This window comes from Cornus florida, unplaced genomic scaffold (genome assembly GCF_030987335.1).
Source record: "Cornus florida cultivar Cherokee Brave unplaced genomic scaffold, ASM3098733v1 CherokeeBrave_3.0.0_Hap2_Chr11, whole genome shotgun sequence".
NCBI classification, from domain to species: Eukaryota; Viridiplantae; Streptophyta; class Magnoliopsida; order Cornales; family Cornaceae; genus Cornus; species Cornus florida.
In genome coordinates, this window is record NW_026775581.1 from 133,307,538 (window position 1) to 133,332,013 (window position 24,476).

Sequence of the window (24,476 nt, forward strand, 5' to 3'; positions counted from 1 at the left end):
TTTATTCTCTTTTGGTTGCTGAGCAACAAACATAGCTAGGGAAGAAAAGGAACTCATAAATGGTGACTATTAAGTTTGCAAGCTTAGTACTATGCCTTCTCTTTGTTTTGCATGCCCTCAGGAACTCCTCTGCACATGCTCATCAAGGTAGGCAGTTTAATTTCTTCTTCAATAACTATTTTTTTTTTTTTTGTGTGTGTGTGTGTGTGTGTGTGTGTGTGTGTGTGTGTATGAAACAAGCAGACTATGACAGGTTCAGGTGTATAATTGCTCTTTTCACCTCTTTTTGTAGGTATGATGATTGATGGAGCTAGGCCAACCGCGACTACTAAAATTTTTGCATCTGCTCAAAAGGTACCTAGTCTTGTTATTGTGTGTGTGTGTGTGTGTGTGTGTGTGTTTTAGCATGTTAAAAGTTATATATCTTTTATAAACTTTGATAAACAAGTGTAAATGTGATTGAACAGGAATTTTTGGACACAATTCCTGCTGCTGCTGCTAGGAAAATGGGGATTGGAGGAAGGAAAATGGCAGTAGATAAAGAGACTTCGAAGATATCAGGTGCAACCCATTCTTCCAGAAAATGTTATGATCTTGAAAGGAAGGGGGATTTGGATGTGAAATATATAGTCGGTGACAAAAGTAATATTCTCAAGAAGTTCAAATTGGCTGGTTTTGTAGCTTCAAGTGCTGATTACCATTTGCCAAGACACCACCCTCCTAAGAATAACTGAATGAGGAAAAAAAAAAAAAATGAAAAGAAAAGAAAAGCAATTGCTATGCTTGGAAGATCCCCTTTTGTTATTAGAAATGTTCTAATTAGAGCATAGTATATGGGAAATATCAAACTTGTATGTATGTAATGTAAATATCTCAATTTCTAGAGAAATTAACTCACTATAATGCTAAAGGTGCTCTGTTTTATTAGTAAATTCTGTTTTAATTCCATTCTTCAGTTTCATTTCTGAACCTTGTAGTGTGCTACTTGATAACACACACACACACACATATATATATACCAACTCAATCAAGATGTTTGTTTTCGGACAAGGTCCATTCGGTAGCTTATGGTTCCAACTTTTTTATTTGGTTAATTGGATACAGGAAAGGATACAGATGCTTCAAGTACATCACTTAAAAGACCTCAATATCGCTCGATTGATCAGGTCTCTCTCCCCCTCTCTCTTGATCATACACACGCACTTGCACTCGTTCACATAAGTCTGCAACTCAAATTTTTTTTTTCGTACTCAGAGGGTGTTGCAAATAGATGTTTTATGCTTCTAAACATCAAAATCTTCCTTAGGAAGATGGATGCATTTGTTATGTGACCTCACTAACATTGACATCAATGTTAATGTTTTAATGACAGAACAACAGCAACATGTTGGAGCCAAAGACATCGAAATCTGCAAGCTTGGGAATTCCAGGGAATGAGCCAGCCCATTTCCGAAATACTAAGACACACTACTCTCAAGTTTCAACTAAAGCCGGTCATGGAAGTTCTTCAAAGAAACAAGTCTCTCGAGAGCCTATTGATGCTATTGCTCATAAGGATGAAGCACAGAGACTTCTTAAGGCCACCCATGAGATTGTGACCCTGATGCATAAGGATTATAAAGGAATGGATAAGCCAGGCCGCAAGCCACCAATCAACAACGATGAGCCTATCGACTAAAGGATTAAAGATAGATGCAGTAGTTAGGTTTAGGCTCACAATTTTGCCCCCAGTAGAAGTGAAGTCCACTAAAAATATGTACAACTTAGCAGCTTCTTTTTGTCTTGCTTACAAGTGCTGTTTGTTTTTCATTCTTTTAACTCAACACTAAGTAGTAACATATATGTTTGTATTGTAAAATATAGAGTCTTGTGAAGTTAGATATTACCATAATGCTGCTAATGCTACTAAGTTTAGTCAAAATTATAACCATCTGTGTCTCTGCATTAAAACAATGCTTTCAATTCATGGTGCTAATTTGTGATCGATCTCTATATGAACATTAGGGTTACAATCTTTGATTCATTTGTTCATACCTTTTACATAATGCTGACCAACCTTGCTTGCATCAGACTACCATAGTTGGATTGTGACAATTTCTTCAACAATCCAAGAAAGAGTGTACAAATTTTTATCTTATTTTCAAGTAGCTCTTGGCCTCAAGATTAGGGTAAAGGGTGGGTTGGGGTGGGCTAGGGTTAGGGTGTGACAAGGCACTTGTCCATGAATTAGTCTAGATTAAGACCAAGATTAAAAGGGGGGAAAAGGTAACAATAGAACGATTGAATCCTCTATTTATTATTATTTTTTTTTCTTATGGAAAAAACTCTCATGTTATGTTCAGTTGCATGGGGTTGATGTCTTGAAATTGGAATTCAAATAAAATTAGTTTAAATGTTGAACTAAATCTTCTTCAATTTCAATTTCAAGACATCAATTTCATACAATCGAACATAAAATCGCTACAGACTGATATATTGATCCGAAAAGCTTGTGTGCTCCTTATTGAAAGAGAACAAGCTCAAAAACAATTGCAATCAAATGACCATGGTTACACTATATTAGGTGACAGCATTATTTTTCCATTCTTTATATTTGTTATAGTCTAAGTAAGGGGTTAGCTGTTACCATTAAGCTGCCTTTGGGCGTACATCAGCAATGAATTACAAATTTTTATTTTATTATTTTATTATTATTATTATTCTATTGCAAACAATAAGAATCAATCCCCGAGTCTTACATAGACTTTTACCTTTTGATACTTACTTGGAATAAGCCAACACAATTCCAAACCAAATTCAAATTCCAGTCTTGTTAATCCTCTGACCCTTTTTCTAAAGCATCAAAAATGTCTTTGTGATAACCTAACCCAGCAAGAGACAAGGTTTTGGTTCCTCTGCTCCTATTTGGGGCAAGTCAACTGCAAATTCTTTGTAGACTGGGCCTGAAATGCACTTGTATATAATACTAATATATTAAAGAATTTATAATTATTTAATTACTTTGTTAAAATTTTAAATTTAATTTTACTCTTGTGCAAAGCAAGTACAATTTCACTAGTGTGTGTGTGTGTGTGTGTGTGTATATATATATGTATATAAGGAAAAAAAATTGGCACTTAAAAGTCAGAACAGTGGACGTTTTCAAAGGGGGTTAGCAGACCCACAACCCTTCTGAGTTTGTTGGCCAGACTTTTGGCCGGTAAATCAGTGATATTTTGAAAAATATTTGTATTTAGAATTTGTTAGGCAAAAGTTTTTGTTTTACATTTTTGTTGTCATTTGAAACAGAAATAATATTTTTTTATTGTTATTTGGGAAGATGTTTGATAACGTAAATTTGTTATAAATTTTTTGGTAGCAAAAACTTCAAAAACATATTTAGTAAAAAAGTGTCGCAAACAAGTCTTTTTCTAAACAAAAAACAATTTTAAGAGAATAATAAAAGACAATTATCTAAAAACAAACTTTTTTTATAACTGAATTTTTAAAAAACTAAACCAAGCAGAATTTTTTGTACAGTTTTCTGAAAATAAAAAACTATTCTAAGAGTTACAAATCTGTCCAAAATGACTAGTTAAAAATGTTGTTTAGCTTGTTTTTTTTTTTTTTAGGTACAGTTCATGGACAAATATTTGGAAACCCTGCAATCCCAATTTGGTGTCTTCATTTTGACCTCTTTTTCGCAAACAAAAACAACATTATTCATATTGCAATAAAAGTAATCAAATGCGTTTTTGATGCTATTGACAAACTAACCCTTAAAAATTTGATTTAAAAATGTGAATAGCGAGACCCAATAATATGTCTGAATCACTTATAATATTTCAAATGTATTAAAACATGTATTTAGTATGACCTACTTTGAAACATATGATGGTCAGACTATTCGCTTTGAATAATATTGCCATTGTAATTTAAATGATATGTCTTGTTTGTTATTAATTGCTAGTATTTGAAATTTATTTACAAACTCATACAATATGGAATAAGAATTGCACTTTACTTTTCTATGTTTGCACTCCATTTTACTTTTTTTCTTAATGTGAATGACAAAAAAGATCCTTAGTTAACTAATGTATTATTATACAGTTAAAATCATAAAACTCCCACTACTTTTAAATTTTACTCATAAAACCCCAATCTATTTTTAAATTTTACTCATATAACCCCAACCTATTTCTAAAAACTCTTACATTTTTAAAAAGTTATCACATTACTCCAATATTCATATCGGACCCGTTAATCAAGGTATGAAATGACAAATTTAACCTTACTATTTAATGTTAAATTATAAACTAAAAACATTTTTTAAAAATTACAAAAATACTCTTTAAAATTACAAAAATTATGTTTGAAAGAAAGGGTGAAGAAGAAGATTAAAAGATATTTTGTAATTTTTAAAAAATAATTTTTAGTTTAGAATTGCTAATAACCTAATGCATTCCGAATTATTAATTCAACAATAAACATTAAGCCACAATTCAGAAAATTAACAAAATTCGGCCAGTGTAAATCAATAAAATATAAGAATAATAAATTGATAAAATCGAAGAGAATTAAGAGTGGTTCGTATGATTGATGGTTGCTACAAACTTTGTAGTGATTTGAATTGTATGATTATATATATATAACTAAACGGTTCGGTTTGGTTCGGTCTTAAAGGATTTCAAATCGTGACTAAACCGTTCACAAATTTAGAACCGTGATCGAACCAAAACGATAACAAATCGAACCACACTATCTGGTCCAGTTTAGATTTTCTATTTGACCGAATTTCTGTGTACTCTTAAGTGTAATTATAAAAGAGTTGAATGAGAATATGACCTCTCTATATAAAAGGATATTAATTTTTTTGTTACCTGTATAAAAATATATATATATCTCGTATATAGTTTCTAAGAAGATGGGTATGAAAAATGCTTCTTAATTGCCTAAATCATTGTCACTCGAGGGTTAGTCAAGGCATTTACAAGTCTTGTTTTATTGGTTGTTTTCTAAAGCAATTAAAGATCAACCAAAGTGACCGGAGAAGAAAACAGTAAAAAGAAAAGAAAAGAACGAACCAAACGAGAAAAAGCACCACACACAAACAAAGACGGATAGGTGCAAAAAAAAAAAAAAACAAAGGCGGATACATCTAAGACCCACATTCCCTCTCTCCTGTACGGCCAATTCTTAGACTCTCTAATACTCATTCCTAGACTCTTTAATTGCTACCAAAAACCATATGTCTTTTTCAATTCATCCGAGCAAAAGCTCTCTCTCTCTCTCTTTCTCTCGCTTCATCAAGTTGGTCTTCTGCAGGCAGACCTTCAAGTCTTCTCTTCTTCCTTTACTCATCAGTACAGCAGAACGGCTTTGTAGAGCACATAGAATTTACCTATGAATTGTTGGTTTCTCATCTATGAGGTATGTAATGTTGACCAGGGTTTAGGATCTTTGTCAATTTTCAATAATTCTTGCTTAATCGCGTTCTTTCTTGGTTTTCACTTTCTGGGTTTTTAGTATATTGTTGTTATTATGTTGTTTTGGCTTCATGGGTGTTGCTATTTTGGAGGTTTAGGAGAATTCGTTAATCCTTATTGATTGATAGATGATCGTTGTAATTCAGGCGTGCTTCCTGATTATGAGAATTATTACTTTGTTGTTATCATTCTTTGATTTTTGGTTCTCTGCTGTGTGTGTTTCCTTCTCTTTTTCTTTTTCTTCATTTTTTTTTTTTTTTTTTCTTTCCTTTAATCAGAAATAAGAAACAAACCATCCTTAACTCAATAACCCTCCCTTGTACCTGCTTTACCAACAGTTAATCACTCTGCTACATCAGCTGTGGCAGGTTTTTGCTCTCTTGATGTTCTCTTAGTGTGTTTTAGCCCTGTGGGTGTTGTCATTTAGGAATTTCAAGGGGACCCTTTAAAGAATCAGAACCATAAACCAAAATTCCTATTGCTGGCTTTAAGAAAAATTGTTTATTCTTGTTGGGTTTATTGTGTTCTTTTGGTGGGTTTGGTTTAATAGGTCTTTGTCGCTTTGGAATACCTAAGGGACCCTTCTAATCTATTTGATTGATATGTTGGTTGCCACAGTGGTTTGATGGAGAAAATCTTGATGGGTTTTTCTCTAATACAATTGAAAAACTTATGGTGTAATCCATTTTGAGTTTTCAAGGAGTGTTTACTTGCTAATATTAATACCATGAACATGAATGGTTACGTACTAATTTGAGTTTTCATGTCCATAATTTCTTTTTATAGAGCATTTCATTTTTTATATTTTTTAAATCACATAGCGTTTGTGATCCTTTTATGATGACAGTGAGCCTGTTGCATTTTCCCTACAAGATGTTCTCATTTCCTGATTCTCTAAAGAGACCAAAGAATGTTTCGTAAAGGTGACTTAGTTGTTATTGGGATCTCTGTTGGTGTGGCCCTTGGCCTTTTTATAGCATGTCTCATTTATTTTACCATACGGTGGTACAAAAGACGGGCTCATCTTCGACGCTGTGCAAATGAGCAAAGTGCAGCGACTCTTCCTATACGCACAAATGGCCTAGGTACAAGCCTCAACTCGAGTGCATCTCTTTCTAATTCTGTTACTGTTAAGGTATCAGATTACCTTGCCAAGAATTCTCCGCTCTCTTGGTGGAGTCACCACAGTAAAGATCGGATTGCTACAGCATCTGGCATACCAAGATACTCTTACAAGTATGTTCCTAATTTGAACAAGTTTCATCTTTCTGGATGTTATATTGAACATAAATTGTGTATTGCATTAGTAAAATCTTCCTTTGCACTTCATGTTAAATCATTGCAGCTTGTGTGAGTTCAAATTTTTTTTGACCTGTTTAATATCCTTGCTGACTCGAGGGCAAAATAATGTTTATTTTCTTGAGGATAGGATCTGTAGCATCTAGAATGCTACTTTTGTTTATCAGTCTGTTTGTTCGTTTATTTGTCTGTTTATTGTTGTTTTTGGCTTTTACTCCCGTGAAAGAGGCAACAATTGGCTCATTCACAAGAATGCATCTCTTACACTCTTTCAGGCTGAAAAAGAATTCTTGAACACTGAACAAAAATATCATAGCAACTCCATGGGTTCTCTCTGGTTAATTGTAAATTTACTGGAAATGCTATTATAGGCAATGAAGCAGTTGTCATACAATGGAAAAATTGAGAAGGGAAACCATAATTCTGGCATTGTTCCAGTATATAAAGGGCAACAGTCAGTTATGTTGGAATTGTCAAACCACTCAAAGATTACTTCCCAGTCCATTAGATTTTGAAGGAACCATGCAATAAAAACTAGTTCTTCTTAACTTGGTGTTTTCAGAATAAATTTACATCTCGTTGGGTTTTTTTTATGCTCAATGTTCATATTTCCTTATACATCCAAGTTATTATCTTAAAAAAGGAAACTTGATTTCAGAGATTTGTTCCCTTCATGCTACATTAGAGCTCATACTTGCAAGTTGGAATAAGATTCTAAGATCACTCTATAGATGCCAATCCTGACAGTGTCATTCTGGCAGCCTACATGGTAGTGGACAAATCTACAAAATTGAATTTGAACTCATCATTCTTGTAGCATTCTCAGCTATCTTTGTCAATCAACTTTGAACCTGTCCATTACTCTGCTTTTTAATGTTACGAATTCGTTTCAGAATGAGTCATCTAATTCCTTGAAAATATGCTAGCACAAAAGAAAATGTTATTTATTAATTGTTTGGTGTTTTATGCGATAAAAGAATATCTAATAAGTTAAAAAGGAAATTCTAAAGGATAGTTAATTAGGCTAACTATCTTGTACGAAGTAGAGTGTTGGGCTTTAAAAACAACATAAACAACGCATTCATGTAGCTGAAATGAGAATGCTAAGATGGATGATAGGAGTGACTAGAAGAGATAGGATTACTAACCAAAGTGTGAGGGAGAAATTAAGAGTGGTGCCTATTAAGGATAAATTAGAGAAATTAGACTTAGGTGGTATGGACATATACAACAAAGACCTAAAGATAGACCAGTACAAAGGCTTAACATGGGATGAAGTTTTTAGAAATGTTTTTAAACAGTTAAATAAAATAGGAGAAATGGCTTGTACTAGAAAAGAATGGAAAAAGAGAATTGATGTAGCCGACCCTATTAATATTGGGATTGAGACAAGGATGATGATGATGATTGCACACGTCATGGAAGGAGATAAGATTCATGAAGGTAGTCTTCAAGCTTCGCAATAGACATGAACTCAGGTTTAGGGAATTATAGTTCTCACACTAATTTTGCCAACTAAGCTAGTTGGCATCTTCTGTTACGTGCTGATCTTCAGAAAATTTATATAATATTGAGTAAGAATGCTATGGGAGTGATTGATCTTTTCCCTTTTGTTTTCTAGGGACATTCAGAAAGCTACACAAAATTTCACAACTATTTTGGGACAGGGGTCATTCGGTCCAGTATATAAAGCTACAATGCCTACAGGTGGAGTGGCCGCTATAAAGGTTCTTGCTTCTAATTCAAAACAGGGGGAGAAAGAGTTCCAAACAGAGGTAAGGGCTAAAATAACATCATTTTAGTAGTAATGATGATTTTTTTATCCTCCTACAATTAAACATGAAAGAAAGATCCTTCCCGACAAATTTTCTGGCATGTCTTTACTACACAGTTCTTATATCCTTCTATGTTTGAAAAATACTTGCTTATACCTACATGATCATGGATTTTTGCTTCGAAGTGTTCAACTGCATCATTTTAAATACATCGAAACTAGGCTATAAAGGAAACCTTTTCCAAATAAATGAATGCATAATTATGGGCTCAGTAGGCTGTATGAATACCCTTCAAATAGGAGAAAGAGAAAATGAATGCATAATCAAGGGCTCAGTGGGCCATGGACTACCTACTTTTTAGGTATTGCTAATTTCCAATCGGCAACTGACATCTGGCAACTTCAGAAATCACGATTCAAATTTTTCTCCATTTAGATGAATTAAATTTACTTTTTCATGCTATTTGGTATGTATTCTGACTGGAAGCCTAAAGTTTATTGAGTTCATGTATTTGGCCCGTTCTTTTTTCAGGTATCTCTTCTTGGTAGGCTTCATCACCGAAATCTAGTGAATTTGGTTGGGTATTGTGTGGATAAAGGCCAACATATGTTAATTTATGAGTTCATGAGTAATGGGAGCTTGGCGAACCTTCTATATAGTAAGTTCAAGAGTCCCTTATATATTTATTTGAGGTTCAATTGGGAGAGATCATATCCACTTGGAATAAACATGGCAGGACTCAGTTGAGTGTTTTTTATTTTTATTTTTATTTTTGTGTTTGAGGTAGATAGACCCAAAGAGATGGGAGTTTATCATCATTGCATGTCTCATGGTGATTTCAAAACTGTTGGCATGACCTTGGTATACTTTCTTTGATGCCATCTAATTGCTGGAAAGTACAAACATGAACCAACAATTTTATATGATAAGAATAACACTTGAAACCAAAACTAGAAGGTAAATTTGTTTATTTAGAAGATATACGGCAGCGAGTCTGGCCAAAACTAACTTGGGATGAAGTAATTAAGAATGGCTTTAGAAAATTAAATATTAAGAGTAGAATGGGAAAAGAAAATTCTTGTGGCCGACCCCATCCGTTTGTGATAAAGGCAAGGATGATAATGATGAAAAATAACACTTGAAACCAAACTCATAGCTCTGTGATGAAAGGAAAATCCTTTGTGCTTAAGAAGTGCTTTTAGACATGAGAATTGAAATGACTCAATTCATTTTTGTATCCTAGTGCTATTACTATTCCCTACTCTATTTATGTTTGGTGCACATGTGAATAGCTGGATAACCTATTAGGCTGGAGATTGCTTGAAAAGTAACTTATTAATTAAATTCCTGGTTTCATCATTCAAATGATGTATGCCATCATATCTGTTGAGATATACTGGCCTACCAATTGGACATTGAAAAAGTTAAGCACACTGCTACTACTGCTAATCTGCCTCTTTTGTTTTATGGCATAATCTTCATTTCTTTTTTCAGTAAATATTATTTTTCTCCCAGTAAATCATCATCATGTTCATTTCTGCCAACTATTCAGTGCTTGGTAAATGGATAAATTGTTGAATCATTTCTGAAATTGACGTGTATGCATGTATGTATATTCATGTGTGCTGGTGAACAAGTTTTGACTCTGTCATACCTTCTATATGATGATTTAGAGATGCACTTTCTTTGTATTTCTTCAATATCAAATTAGAAGAATCATCCTGCTGTACATGTGCGTAGGTGAAGAGGAACGGTTTTTGAGTTGGGAAGAACGTCTTCAAATTTCTCTTGATATTTCACATGGAATTGAATATCTTCATGATGGGGTATGCCGTGATCTGACAACTTCTTTAACTTTTTACCAAGAAAAAAAAATCAGTTTTTTATTTATATATCAATTCTTGGAACAGGCAGTCCCACCCGTCATACATCGGGATTTGAAGTCTGCTAATATTTTGCTAGACCAGTCGATGAGAGCTAAGGTAAACCAGTTGCAGAAAAATGATTTCTTTTTAAACCGATTCATTTCTGAAAGTAATTGAGTAATGGTAAAATCATCAAAAGGAGAATATAAAGAATTATTGCCATAATTTTGCTAGTCATGCCAGATCGGGGGGCATTAGATGCACCACACTTGTGTAGAATGGCAATATCAAGAAAATTAGACTATTTATTAGATATAGAAAATCCAATAAAAATGGTACCAAAAAATGATTATGTTTTCCTTATTTGAATCACAGGCACCTGCATATGATGCTTGCAGGCATTGTTATTAACAGGGAAATGCTTCCAATTTTTTTCCTATTATTTTTTTTTTCTTTGTTGTTCTCTGTATGCTACATCTGCTTTTCTTTTTTGTCAATACCTTCTGCTTGAATAGGTTGCTGATTTTGGATTGTCAAAGGAAGAGGCCTTTGATGGCCGCAATTCGGGCCTTAGAGGTACATATGGCTACATAGATCCCGTTTACATATCCACAAACAAGTTCACAATGAAAAGTGACATCTTCAGTTTTGGTGTTATCCTCTTTGAGCTCATCACAGCCATCCACCCGCACCAAAACTTAATGGAATATGTCAATCTTGTAAGTTATTCACCTGTACAGCAGAGTGCATCCTTCTGTAAACATTAATGCTGAATTTTCTAACTTAGAAAACCTTTTTGTTATTATTATTTTTAAGGCGGCTATGAGCCCAGATGGTGTAGATGAAATACTCGACAAGCAACTTGTTGGGGATTGTGACCTTGAAGAAGCGAGGAGCCTGGCTAGCATTGCTCACAAATGCTTGCACAAAACACCTAGAAAGCGCCCTTCAATTGGAGAAGTTTCACAGGCTATATTGAAGATAAAACAGAGGCGCCTTGCTAAGGTAGATACCATGTCTTTTGCAGACGATATTTCACGTGCAACGAGCAGGATAGAGTGTCAACAGTTGGAGTTGAGACAAATGGCCAGCATAAATGAGAGGGTAACTGACTGACTGACTAAGTGGAAGTTGTTTTTCTCCCCCACCTTCTTTTTCCCTTCCATTATTTTTTCTCTGCACCTGGAGCTTTGTTCAAGTAATACTGGTGATACCATATATGATACAAAAGAGAAATGAATCAACAAGCTTCTTCTGCAAAATTAGTGTGATGCGTATCAACTATCATCAAAGCTCCATGCTAGATATTCCGTGTCTGACCTGTATCATTTTCTTGAACATCACTATTTTTCGAACCACCAAGTGCAATGGTTACAAAATTTCATCCACAAGATGGACTATATACTAAAAATGTTGAGGTAAACACCTCAATTAGAACAGCAATGAGGAACCGCGAGTATTGAGTATGACTTAATCTAGTTTTCTTTTCCTACTTAATTATTTAGATAAAACCATTTATACTCGAAGCATTCTGTCTTGCTTGTGGTGGATGATGGATTTCGCTTTTTTTTAGAAGGTGTTGTGCTTTAACATCCTTTTTCGGGTATTGGCAAATTGTATGATAGGCTCATAGTTTTCTGGCTGATGTTATGGTAATAGCGAGAGAACAGTTCAATTCTTTTGCTGTTGTGAGGATACTGGAATCAGTCAAACAATTAATTAGAAAGAGCATACCAAAACTTCACTAGGTATGTGCCCTATTATCCGTGGTGGTGCAATATGGGCATTCATGGAAAAAAATAACTACTGAATTGTCTCGTGAGGATCCTCTTCAGTGCACAATTGGGTCCAAAATCCTCCTGTACAGTTAAATTGAAAATACTAAATTGAATATTGCAATAATGATATAAAGGTGTTGCATTTTCAATTTATGAATGTTACATTTTTGTTGCATAGGTGTTGCATTGTATTTGTCAATTTAAAGTGCACCTAATGTTACTGCAACCCAAAGCGTACTGTATAGGCGGATACGATACGAGTCTATTTCCATCGTTATACCAACGATAATTATGTTCACGGTCTGCAAGTCGCCATGTTTGATTCGAACCAAATCAAACCGTCGTTTGGTTATTGTTGAGTTGCAGTTGATGGCGGGTCAGATTTTTTAAACTGAAGAGTTCTATATGATTCCAGTTTAAATTAATGAATTAATAATTCATTTAAATATGCAAAGTTTGACTAAAACAGATTTCTTTTATAAATTTAATGTTGATGGTACGGTATCATTAGGTAATTCAATAGTGACACCGTGATACATAGTAGAGGATTAACTGAAATAGTTATAAATATGACTAACAAATTTCGATTGCCCTGATATCTAAAACCATGTTTAAATAAATTTTCAGTCACTTGAACTTTGATATATATATATATTGCGCTGCAGAAATTTCTGAGTCATTTTCCTCCACACATGATAAAAGTGTTGCTGAATCCAGCAACCTAAACTTTCCCACAGAAAACCCATCCCCACAATACATCCTTGTAGTTCATACAATGCAATCCATATTTCTTCACACATACACAAACAATAGCTTTGCACGTAAATAAGCAAATAGTGCAAACAAAACATTAAAAAAAAATAGACAAATGAAAGTTCGCACAGAGTTTCTTGTCTGTCCTCTATTTGGGTTTTATTCATCTCACACATCAAAAAAAGAGAAGTAGTAGAAGTAAAGCATAAACAACCTAGCACCTTAGTTCTCGTCTCTCTCAGCTGATCACCTCCAACTTCTATATGCAAACGGTTTTTGCAAAGCAAGCTTCTAAACAAACAAACTCACAATCTTCAACAAATAGTAGCTAGAAATCTTATTCTTCTTCTATTTTCTTGTTTCCATTAATTGTAAATTTCTCAAAACTTGCATGAAGTCCCAAGCCTCTGACTCTGACCCACACTCGCTGATTTGCGATTAGTGAAAGCTGGGTGCAGAAGCTTCTGAAAATTATCAAGGAACAGCACCCACTCCTCTTCATTCATATCTGCCAGATTCACTGAACTTGCACTTCCAGGTAACTGTTCATTCACACTTGAGTTGCCAGACCACGTACCAGCCGAATAACTCTCTCTTGGTGGTGCACCCTGGTGTTGCCAACTCTTTTTGACAAGGCTTATGTTTCTCAGTGACCCGGAAAGCTTAGAAACTGCTGGAACCTGGCCCTGCACCCGACCACTGTATTCTTCCAATTTCAAGGGTTTCTTGGCAGTCTCACTCTCTGCCTCCCCCCCCTCGGTGCTCTCTGCTAGTTTAGAAAGTGGTTTTTGGCCATTGCAACTTTTAAATCCAGAATGGTTTGACAGTTTGTTTAATGAAATTTCTACCATCTTTGGAGTTGAATCAGCCTCCTCCTCAGAGTCCATACAAAATTGAAACTCATCCTTATTCCCCGCCTTCCCCTCAAAACACCATGAATCACTCTCATCCAAAAGCTTCCTCGCCTCCATGCATATGTCCTCAAGCTCACTTGGCTCTTCCTCCTGGACTTGGAACTCCCTACTCATCATCTCACCAATCTCAGCAAGACACAGACCGAAAGCTGCTGCCTCCTTGAGAAAAATTGTGCAGAGAACCAAGACCCGTAGGCATGCCTCTCGAATCATGGGAAGCTCCATTCGTAGCATTTCAGAATCCCGAACAGGATCAAGACTAACTATATACTCAAGTTCATCATCTGAGAAAGGAATTGATGCCTGCGGCCAATGAATCCACTCAAAGTACGGGTCCTCCAAACTCTCTGGAAGGCAAAGACCATGATCAATGGGAACGAGCTCAACCTGACCAAACCTCCCAATCTTTCTAACCAAAAGATTCCCTGCATGCCTATCTGTATTCAGAATACGTATATCTAATATCCCAATTCTATGTACAGCTGTGACAGAGAAGCTAGAAGTCCCATGATCACTGGCATCAAAATCATGAGGAATGAACTGCTGGAACGATGCAATCTTGCTATTCAGATGCTTGTTCCCATAAACCTCTTCATTGACATTGAAAATTGAGTGTGTAATCTTCACAAGGGTGGTCGGGGGCACATTGGCAAAATGATCATAGTCAAGAAGGTAAGCCGCAACTTCTCTATACCCTGTCTCCCCAACCCGCACTGACTGTTTAAGACCCGGTTGACCAAGTACTTTGCCTACAAAACCTTTTGGGTTGTTTGGCGCAAAAGGTTCCTCATCTGTTGGCTTCACAATAGCAACATTGTCACCAGTGCAATTCCTGAAATAGTACGCACCTCCAAGCCCACTATGGACAGGGATCGGATCAATGCCATCCTCTATGGCCTTTACAATATCCTTCACCAATTGTTTGGTTATGGGATCTGAGCATCCTAATATCTCTACGAGACCACTCTGATCTCCCTGCTGAAGATCCTTTCCAATAGGTGAGAGACATGGAGTAGATGAGCTTCTGTGCATGGAATTCCTCGTCAGAAGAAGTGGACAATCATTTTTTACAGTGCTGAGATCATTTTTTAACACCGTATCTCCATAGATCAGCAAGCTCTCCTCAGTGGGGACATTGAGAGCAAGCTGCAGTCTCCTTTTCACTGTATGGGCATTGTCACTACTGTCTAACTCTATACCCAACACACAGCCAGTTTCAGTTTGAACAAAAACACGTCTTCTCCTAGAAGGTTTCCCGTCCATACTCTTATTCCCATGGCAGTCACGACCAAGGGGTAGTTTGAAGGTAGCAACTGCCATCTGGGTCTGAACAGTGCTATCCAGATCAGGAGACATGAAAGGAACCAGAAAAGTGGTGTTTTTCAATGCCGGCAGCAGAGGCAGAGGCAGAGGCAGCGCCAGCAGAGATATCCTCTCTCAGGCAGACGCCAATCTCTAATGCCGACACCAAATGCGAGAGAGAAAGGTCTGTATCCCACACAATCATAATCGATCCAACAACTTCAAATTCCATCCGAATTTCTCACATTGGAATAGATATGTCTATGACGCAGAGAACGGAACATAGCAAAAAGTCTACATTGGAGAAGCCACCTGCTAATGCTGGCTTAATCAGAAGAATCAAAATCATTGTGTAAGGAGAAAGTGAAGAACAAAAAACTTTCAATGTAGAAGTACTTTTTTGTCAACAAAGTGTATCCCGCAAAATACATATATAAACATTACCTTTTAACATCAGAAACTCAGAAGGAGATAAAAAGTTGCAGTTTGAAAATTTTACAACTGCAGTAACATAAGATTTTTTTGACTGATTCCAGGAAAACCAAAATAAAGTTACATTGCTTTTCACCAAAGATTAATAAAATACAGAAACAACAATCCATGTACAAGTAGAAAATGTCTCCAACAGGCCTTACAGATACAGACCGAATAGGCATTATCCCATGAGGGGAAAGCAGAAAATAAGTCCAACTCCAGAATCCTTAAGGCAATTCCAACACCTAAATGTGCTACCCTCAATGCTCATAGAACGGACTCAGGTTTAACTAGACAATCAACTTTCAAAAGTTCTTTTTAATCCAATTCTTTTACCATATTTATCAAAATTTCAAAAAAAAAATTAGTATTCCAGATCAGTATTTAATAATCAACAATAATATATGGAAATTCCCGGAATAACTTGAACTTAAGAACAAGAAGTTTGGAAATGAGATGGAGCATGGGGATGGGGTGTATATATATCTGAATCTACAAAATAATAGCAAATTATTTATGTCCCAATCCGATTATTGAAATATATTGATAATTTTCATCAAATTTATAAGCATGTACAAAAGATAGCTTCCCAACATCATCAATCATAGCAACTCGCCTTAGCACGATGCATCACTAATGCCCCAAGGAGTTTCAAACTCCCTACGATATCTCCTGCCCCCTACATGTAGGCCAAAAGGTCATTGGAACATATATTCATTGAAATAAGTAACAAGCAACTTTGCCAATACATTGACTCGAATCTATTAAACAAGACACTTTGTTCCTCCTAAAATGGACTTAGTTTCTATAACCTGCAACCAAAAAAACAAATAACCTATCCTACAACACATGGTCAATAATACGTTTGTAAAATTGAAAAAAAAATTCATTCTCTATTCTATTTGTTTTGACGTAAAATGCTTTTGGGAAAATATACTAGTCATATTTTGGTGTTGTGTTTGGTTGCACGTCAAATTTTACTGTCATTTTTACAAAAACAACTTAAAAACTAAGAATCAGTAAGTCATTTATGTTCTCTTTTCTAGATAGCCAAAACACCTCTCTTATATCGATCAACAGACCTAGAACATTATAGAGTGGCGCATTAATCTTCCCCTTCCCTTGCCAATATGTTCTATTTCGAGTACGACATATCATACTTACTATATTTACTTTCAGTGCTCTCTCATTCGTTTGCTTTTTGATGTGTATTTCTTTAATTCTACTTTTTTTGGGGCTGGGGGAAGGGGCATTTTTTAAACAAAACCTGCAGTGGATTTTTGGAAAAATAAGCAATCTGCTCCAATTGCATGCTCTGTGTTTTTAAAAATTTTTACAGAAAATATTTTTAGGCCCAAACACCAGAAAATAAGAAGAATAAAATACATGGAAAATGTTTTACAATGAAAATATTTTACGTTAAAACAATCAAATCCCAAATCTAACTTGAAATTAATGCTAATATCCATTTTTATTCAAGAAAAGTAGAAAACACATTGGAACAATATTAACATCTTTATTTTTTCTTAAAGCAATTAATAGATATCATTTACAAAAAAAAAAAAAATTACCGTGAATCAAACACACAAACTGCAATACCAACTAATTCATATATATATATATATATATATATATATATATATATATATATATATATATATATTTGATCTATAAATAAATTTGTATCTCCATCGGATACACGCGCCAATTCACAATTCCGTACCCATGAATTCACCAAATAGACGTTCATTTCTAAACGAAACTAACCGAACAGAAAAAGAAATTGTAAATAGTATATTGTTGAAAATTCCCAAAATCAAAATTTCAGCCCAAAAAGGTTGTGTCAAAACTGAAGTTCGATGAGTAATATAGATTATGTGATCAATTTCAAAGTTTTTCGCATCGACGAAAATTACTGAATACTACTAAAGCCAGTTCAAAACCGATGAAGAAAAACTCACCTGCGACTGGGAAGATCCGATGATCGAATGGTCACCGCCGACGGAGGCCGTCGGGGGAGAGATTGACGGCTATGATTCGAGTTTCTAATGGATCAACCGCTTGAATTCAATGGGCTGTCTCAAGTTCTCTGTGCATGTGTGTGTCAGTGTGTGTCTCTCCCCCCCTCTCTCTATGTATCCCGCTTTCGGAGAATTTCCAACTCCTTTTCAAGAGAAGAGGGAGGGCTAAAAAGTAAATTTGTAGGATTATAAATCTTGTACAATATGAAGTATTGTAAGATACCAAATACCATTCAGAGATTTTACCATTCACAGAACTATGGAACTTTTTTCTTTTTGACTTTTTGTAAGCTACTGTATTTTACAGTTTTAACCTCAGAAGAAAAGAAAGATCTAGAACGCTACTTTGAGGACCGTTGGATTGGTCGACCAAGATTGTAAGACGATTCGTTGATGGTCCAAGGGTGGTGGAATTTTTGTTTTCGAAGACCAAGAGGTAAGATATTAAGATTCAAGCGACGTAAAATCTAGTACAAAAATGAGACAACCAAGTGGTCCAACAGTCCCACTCAATGGTGTGACAGTATAAGGCCCTTTTGCCTAAGAGGATGAAGACACACGTTGCAATTTTAGGGACTCAGGACAGGGGAAATTTATTACTTCATTAAGATAATAATTTGAAAATAATTATAAAAAACTCTGAAATACAGAAGTTTATTTTAAAAAATTACAAACCATAATTATTGAAAAAATATGTCTTTTTTAAAAAAATAAATTTTCAGAAATTGTCAATTAAAAATATTTCTTTTAATTATTAATTTTTTTTAATCCTGACAAACTAGGGTGGAGGACTCAAAACTCGAGTCCTCTACCAACTTAGGTTAGAGTTAGTGATTTAATTGACATATTTATATATCCCTATCCTTATGAGATTCTTTTTATTATTATTATTATTATTATTATTTTTTTTTTTTTTTTTTTTTTTTTTTTTTTAATAACGAATGAAAGGAATGAGGTAGGAATGCACAATTTGAGCACGAGTAACAACTTGTTGAGACTAAATCTTCTTCTTGTAAGGGGAAAAAAGAAAAAAGAAGAATAGCCCAATTTTTTTCATTCCTTGTTAGTGAAGTTGTTTAATCTTCAATTCAGCTTTTGAAGCAACAATTTAGGCGCAATAAAAAAAATAGCACAACATTTACATTGATCGTGTGTGTGTGTGTGTTTTGCTTGAGCAAATTGTTTTGATCAAGATTGTGCTTTACTCAATTTAAACCTACTAGACACAAGCATTTGTTTTACCTTTAGGAGTGATTAAACAAATTAATCAAATCTTGAGAGCATTCTACTGGTCTGGTACTGAGCTTAGGAAATCAGGAGCTAAGGTAGCTTGGAATGCCATTTGTAGACCAAAAATTTGTGGAGGGTTGGGGTTTCCCTGCCTTGACCTCGCCAACAGAGTTTCAAGTCTCAAGCACCTCTGGAGGCTTTGCTGTAGAAAAGATAGTTTGTGGGTAGCATAGACTTACAGGTATCTCATTAAGAATAAATATATATGGACAGTCAAATCTTCATCATTGAGTTCAGGATTTTGGAGGAGGCTTCTCAAGTTGAGAGGGATGGCAAGGGGTCTTGTGAGGCACAGAATAGGGGCGGGAAATTGCACAAGCATGTGGATGGACTACTGGTTACCTAATGGACCCATCACAATGCAGCTTGGTCTCTCTGATGTGGAAATTCTTCAGTTGGACCCTAGAGTCACAGTTGATAGTCTAATTTCCAACAATCAGTGGGAAGTACCAATCTCTCTCCAACAAATCCCTTTTTTCCAAAGCCAAGCCTTCACTTTACAGCTGCAAAATATCCAACCCCCTTCACATGCCTCAGATAAAGTAGAATGGATCCCTAGTTCTCCCAATGAATACTCTCATAGGCTCACCATGGAGTATTTTACTCCTCCCAATGCTTGGGATCAGCTTGTATGGTTCAAACATCGCATCCCAAAGCATGGCTATATTGTCTGGCTGGCACTTAAAAAGAGACTTGCCACACTTGACACCAAACCAATGATGACGAAACACTACACCAATGCATGCTACCTTTGCCTTGCACAAGCGGAATCACTTGACCATATCTTCTTCAAATGCCAATTCAGCTCCAGAATCTGGGAATTTGTTCAACATGCAGCTGGGTTTTACATTAAACCTGACAGTTGGAATGACATGGATGCAGGATCACTTCATCACTCACAAGCTGCTACTTTCAAGTGCAATCTACTTCATTTGGCAAGAAAGAAATGCAAGAGCATTCAGGAATAAATCTTCTCCACCTACTCATGCTATTCACCTCATCAAAGGTTGCATCAGAGCAAGATTTGCCTCCCTTAAGCTAAAGCACAACTCAGACATTAGGAGGATTACTTTGCTGGAAGGAATGCATCAGTTATTCTTACAAGGTTGTTCATATGCTCATGGCCAGTCATGGTTCCTCCTACAATAGTTCTCTTATCAATTCGTACTGCTACTTGAAGTTCAACAATGAGAGTTCATCCTTGTGAATCAACAATGGGAGTACACATGTTATAACTATTTTTGGAAATTGGGAGTACACTTTGCTGTAGCCTGCTGTAGAATCCCCTTCTACCAAGGAGCATGTTCTTTGGTTTGTTTAGTTGGTTGGAACACTTTGTACATATTCTTTTTATTTATAAAAGCTTACCCTTTTAACAAAAAAAAAAAAAAAAATTTCAAATATTCAATTTGTGCATTTGTTTGCTGGCAGCTTGATGTGCTAATTTGATTAGTTGTACAGTCTTCCTCGTCTTGGTTTTCGTATTTGTTTGCTCAAAGGTGAGACATCTTATTCGCTTTTTAAAAAAAAATTATTCTTTCAACTTTTATGAACATTTTACAATTTTTATATGAAAAATTAACTGTCATTTTCTTAATTGTGGAAAAAACTTTTTTCAGCCCACAAGGCAAAGGCTAGAGAAGTACATCCATGCCCAAGTATGGTTGAGGACGAGTCAAGAAGGGGAATTCTGTGCCTCGGAATCTTCCTGGGTATGCTCCCAGCAACTTTTCTTTGATTCTTTTATTCACAGTACATTAAGCTGTCGATTTGCTAGTGGTAACAATAATTCTGAAATTGTCTTCATATTTTTTACTGTCATTTGATAATTTTAATGCTCATTCACATAAAGAAGGGATCAAAATTTTATTTTAGAGGGGACACAATGCACTTATTAAAAAAAAAAAATCAATAAATATGACAAATATAATTTTTTAAAATCAAAAGACAAACAAGAAAAAAAAATAATTATAAAATAATATGCTAAATAAGTATTGTAAAAAAATATACTTACAAATATAAAATGAAAATATTGATTAATAATATTTTAATTAAATACAATCACAAATGTCATCGATAGAAAGAAAGAAGTGAAAAAAATGGAACAATACATAATTATACATAATTGAAAAAAAAATAAAAAAAAAAAGAAACAAAAATTAGAAATGGAAAAATATATGGTGTACTTGATGAAGGGGATGTATGTAACCTTTTTTTTTAAAAAAAAAAGGAAAGAAAATTAGAGGAATTTGAAAATTTTAGGGGCACTATTTAAAACTACCATATAAATATATGTATATAACAAAAATATATAAATATGTATAGTAAGTTCCTGGGGCTTAATTGACTCCGCCAATGCATTCACAGTGTTCCACTAATCAGGTCGTCAGCATTTGCATTCATGTTCCCTTATTTTGTGCCCATGCAATCTATGTACAGTTTTTGAAATAAATTACTGAATGATGAAACTCATTTGATTAATGCTACGCTAACTTCTTTTAATACCCTACCACCTTTCTTGAGATTACAGAGAATGCTGCATGACTTGTTAGGCCAACGCCGCAATATGAAAAAGACTGCCTTGATTGCAGTTGTGACACAAGAGGCCCAATCTTCCAAGATCAAGCAGTAATTAGCCAAGGTTGCATGAAATTGCAGATTTGTTTCCGCAACTCTTTCAATCGTTTGATCAAATGAATGCTAATTCCGTCAAAACTGGTGCACGGAAAGAAGCATCCTTTGTTATTCTGTCACATTTGATGCATGGGAAGAAGCTGCCTTTACACACAATTTTTTTCATTCCTCGTTAGTGAAGTTGTTTAATCTTAAATTCAGTTCTTTAAGCAGCAAATTTAGGAGCAAGAAAAAGAAAGAGAAAAAATATATATAGCACAACATTTACATTGATCGATCATTAGGTAAGGTGTTCAATCAGCATTTTCAAGAGCATGTCAAAAGCAGCAAATTAAACTGGTTATAAAGGTGGCTAACAGACATGAATTTGTTAAATTCAGCTCTTTCAAGTATCAAAAGCAGCAAATTTAGGCACAAGAAAAAGAAAAAGAAAAAGAAAAAGAAAAAAAGAACACTGAATTATGCCTGAAAAAACACTGAATGGCATGGCAATATAGTCGTTGATCAATGGATTTTGTATGAAATCCAAACAAAATGGTTTAGCAAAGACCGCATCACCGGATACTGGAAAACAAGAACTGCACCGATCAAGGATTGCTTCGTAACTTGGATTGGAATCGAGCGTGAGACCAATCCGAATAATGCCTGAAAAATCATCAGAAAGTTAGTGAAGAGAAGTAACGACTTAATTTAACTGGCGAAGAACAATAGAAAATCCATGTCTGGTTTATTGTTAAGCTTGATCTTGTACTTCGTGCGATTACTGTTTGAACAAAACTGAATAATGGCATGAATGGTTGAAATGGAAAGTTTTACTTTGCCTAAGGTGTCAAATGTCAAGAAAGGGCATCCCCTGACAAGAAAGAACCTGAGATTACTAGAAGGAAGATCCAAAGTAACACTGAGATCACTGTATGAAGAGAGTTTATGGGTTGAATTGGGATTGGTGTTTTTATTTTCCGGTAAGTTGCCCAATAAGTTCATTAAACCAAACATTTCCGAGTGTAGCAGAGATTTGCCTCATCAGTGGATTAGTACTGGTGTTATTTGATAAAGCAGAGATGGCAAGGTCCGGTTTGAAAACTTGGTCGGTGAAGGCAGAGTTGGAAAAGTGAGGAGTGAGAGGATTTGATGAGAGGGGTGGATGTATTCAGCTTGATCACCGTTTTTTAGTACCAAATTTTGGAAGAATGAGTTGGTGGGCAAAGGGGTTGAGAGGAGGTGGGGAGAGAAGAAGCGAGATGGGTTAGGGAGGACAGTGGATTGGGTTTGAGGAAAGAGGAAGGGATGGGTTTGTCCTTTGTGGACTGGTGTTGGTGGTTGCGACATGGCGGTGGGTGGTGGTAGTGGACCGGTGGTGGAGGAGAGGGAGATAGATGGTGATGGCTCTGGTTTGAATTGGGGGTGGGTTTGCGAGTCTTTTGAAATTCCAATATGCCGTTTACAATTCCCACCAAATTCTTTGGCTCTGAATTCAATGAGATGTTTTTAGTTCTCCGTGCTCTCCGGGGGTTTCGAGAACAGTTGGATTGGTCGACCAGATAAAACAACGGTTTGCTGACGGCCCAATAAAGTGATCTATTCATGTCGGCCCAAGGGTGTAATTTTTATTTATTTAAAGTCCAAGAGACTACGAATTTATAAAATAGACTTCATTCGACCGAGGGAAAATAGAGATTTGGAAACCCAGTGGCCCAACAGTCTCACTCAGAGGTCAATCCAGTGTTAGGCCCATTTGCTAAGAGAATGGATTATATAGTTGGTGCCTGGTGGTTTGCTTGAATGGTTCACCCTTTGGTCGACATCAGTGGCTTAGAAATAATTTATTTACGAATTAAATTCTCACCCAGTTAAATATAGAAACATAAATTATTTTTTTAATTTACTCAATGAGATCCGATGGTTGGTTAATACTTGAATTGTACATATATTTTTATTTTTTGTTGTTGTTTTTCTTTTTTTGAATATCCAAAATGAAAAGAATGAGGTGGTGATGCAGTTGGAGATTTGGAGCACAACCAACTCAATATTTGAATTATTTATGAGCATTTTTGCATTTGGAGTCAAAACGAATTAAAATGGTTGGGCTCAAATTGAGATATTGCATGACCTAAACAGAACTTTGAGTAATCACTTATTAGAGATTCATCTCAATTAATAAGGATATGCTATTCAAATTTATAGCATTACTTTTCTGTATATGCTACAATTTGTTTATATGATAAATAATTTTGGCATTTCTTGAGATTTGTCCACTTGTATATAAATAATTAAATTAGATCTTAATTTAAAAAATAAAAACTTTATAAAAATTTTGCATGCACTCTAACGATGGACTTGCATATTGTATACAATTATCACGGGCCATGGGCTTGAAAGCCCGGGCCAACCAAGATCCTTAGGCCTGCTCGTGTTAAAATATTTGGTGTATTATTTATAGTGTCATTTAAGGGGGTAAGTTTCAGAGCTTCAACTACTCCAATCTGGTATGTCCCTTTCCTCTCATCCTTCAAATCTGGCAATAAAATCCAGCACCGACTTTAATACATTCACTGTTTATTCTGACCTGCCAAAAATAACCAAATATAAAAATTCAAAATCGATGTACAGTACGCTTTGTTTGGATTGATGGAAATGGAAGGTAAAAAAAAAAATTAAAAGAAAGGGAGGGATAGTGATATTTATGTTTGGTTTGTTAACAATGAGAGAATAAAATAATAGTAAATTGGAAAGATTTGGAGAAATACACTCTCATTAACTAATTTTTCAAAAATGAAAAAATTTAAAGAGTTAAGGGTAGTGACACTTTCATAATAAGTCTCACACTAACATTGAGGTATAATAATAAATTAATTAAAATATTTTTATATTATTTCTCTTCTTTACCTTTTTTTCAAATTAGAAAG

General features: G+C 35.1%; 3 protein-coding genes across 5 annotated transcripts; 2 read left to right on the plus strand and 1 right to left on the minus strand.

Annotated features, from left to right (window-relative positions):
- The first annotated feature begins 5,136 nt into the window (after positions 1–5,136).
- LOC132283145 (calcium/calmodulin-regulated receptor-like kinase 2) lies at positions 5,137–11,930 on the plus strand. Its single transcript, XM_059785053.1, has 8 exons — positions 5,137–5,409; positions 6,313–6,701; positions 8,386–8,539; positions 9,071–9,197; positions 10,280–10,365; positions 10,450–10,521; positions 10,920–11,123; positions 11,221–11,930. Exons 2-8 carry the CDS (start codon positions 6,376–6,378, stop codon positions 11,518–11,520), a joined length of 1,269 nt encoding a protein of 422 aa, XP_059641036.1. The 5' UTR covers positions 5,137–5,409; positions 6,313–6,375; the 3' UTR covers positions 11,521–11,930.
- Positions 11,931–12,875: 945 nt separating this feature from the next.
- LOC132281883 (phosphatidylinositol 4-kinase gamma 7-like) lies at positions 12,876–17,796 on the minus strand. 3 transcript variants are annotated; one of them, XM_059783543.1, is made up of 2 exons: positions 17,587–17,796; positions 12,876–15,463 (listed from the first exon to the last, which is right to left on the minus strand). In XM_059783543.1, the coding sequence occupies exon 2, from the start codon at positions 15,203–15,205 to the stop codon at positions 13,316–13,318; it is 1,890 nt and encodes a 629-aa protein (XP_059639526.1). In that variant the 5' UTR covers positions 15,206–15,463; positions 17,587–17,796; the 3' UTR covers positions 12,876–13,315. The 3 variants fall into 3 exon arrangements, with proteins under 3 accessions (XP_059639526.1, XP_059639525.1, XP_059639527.1); XM_059783542.1 differs by having other exon boundaries at positions 12,876–15,472; XM_059783544.1 differs by having other exon boundaries at positions 12,876–15,476.
- Positions 17,797–19,205: 1,409 nt separating this feature from the next.
- LOC132282173 (uncharacterized) lies at positions 19,206–19,904 on the plus strand. The gene has a single exon (XM_059783795.1). The coding sequence runs from the start codon at positions 19,206–19,208 to the stop codon at positions 19,902–19,904; it is 699 nt and encodes a 232-aa protein (XP_059639778.1).
- The last annotated feature ends 4,572 nt before the right edge of the window (positions 19,905–24,476 follow it).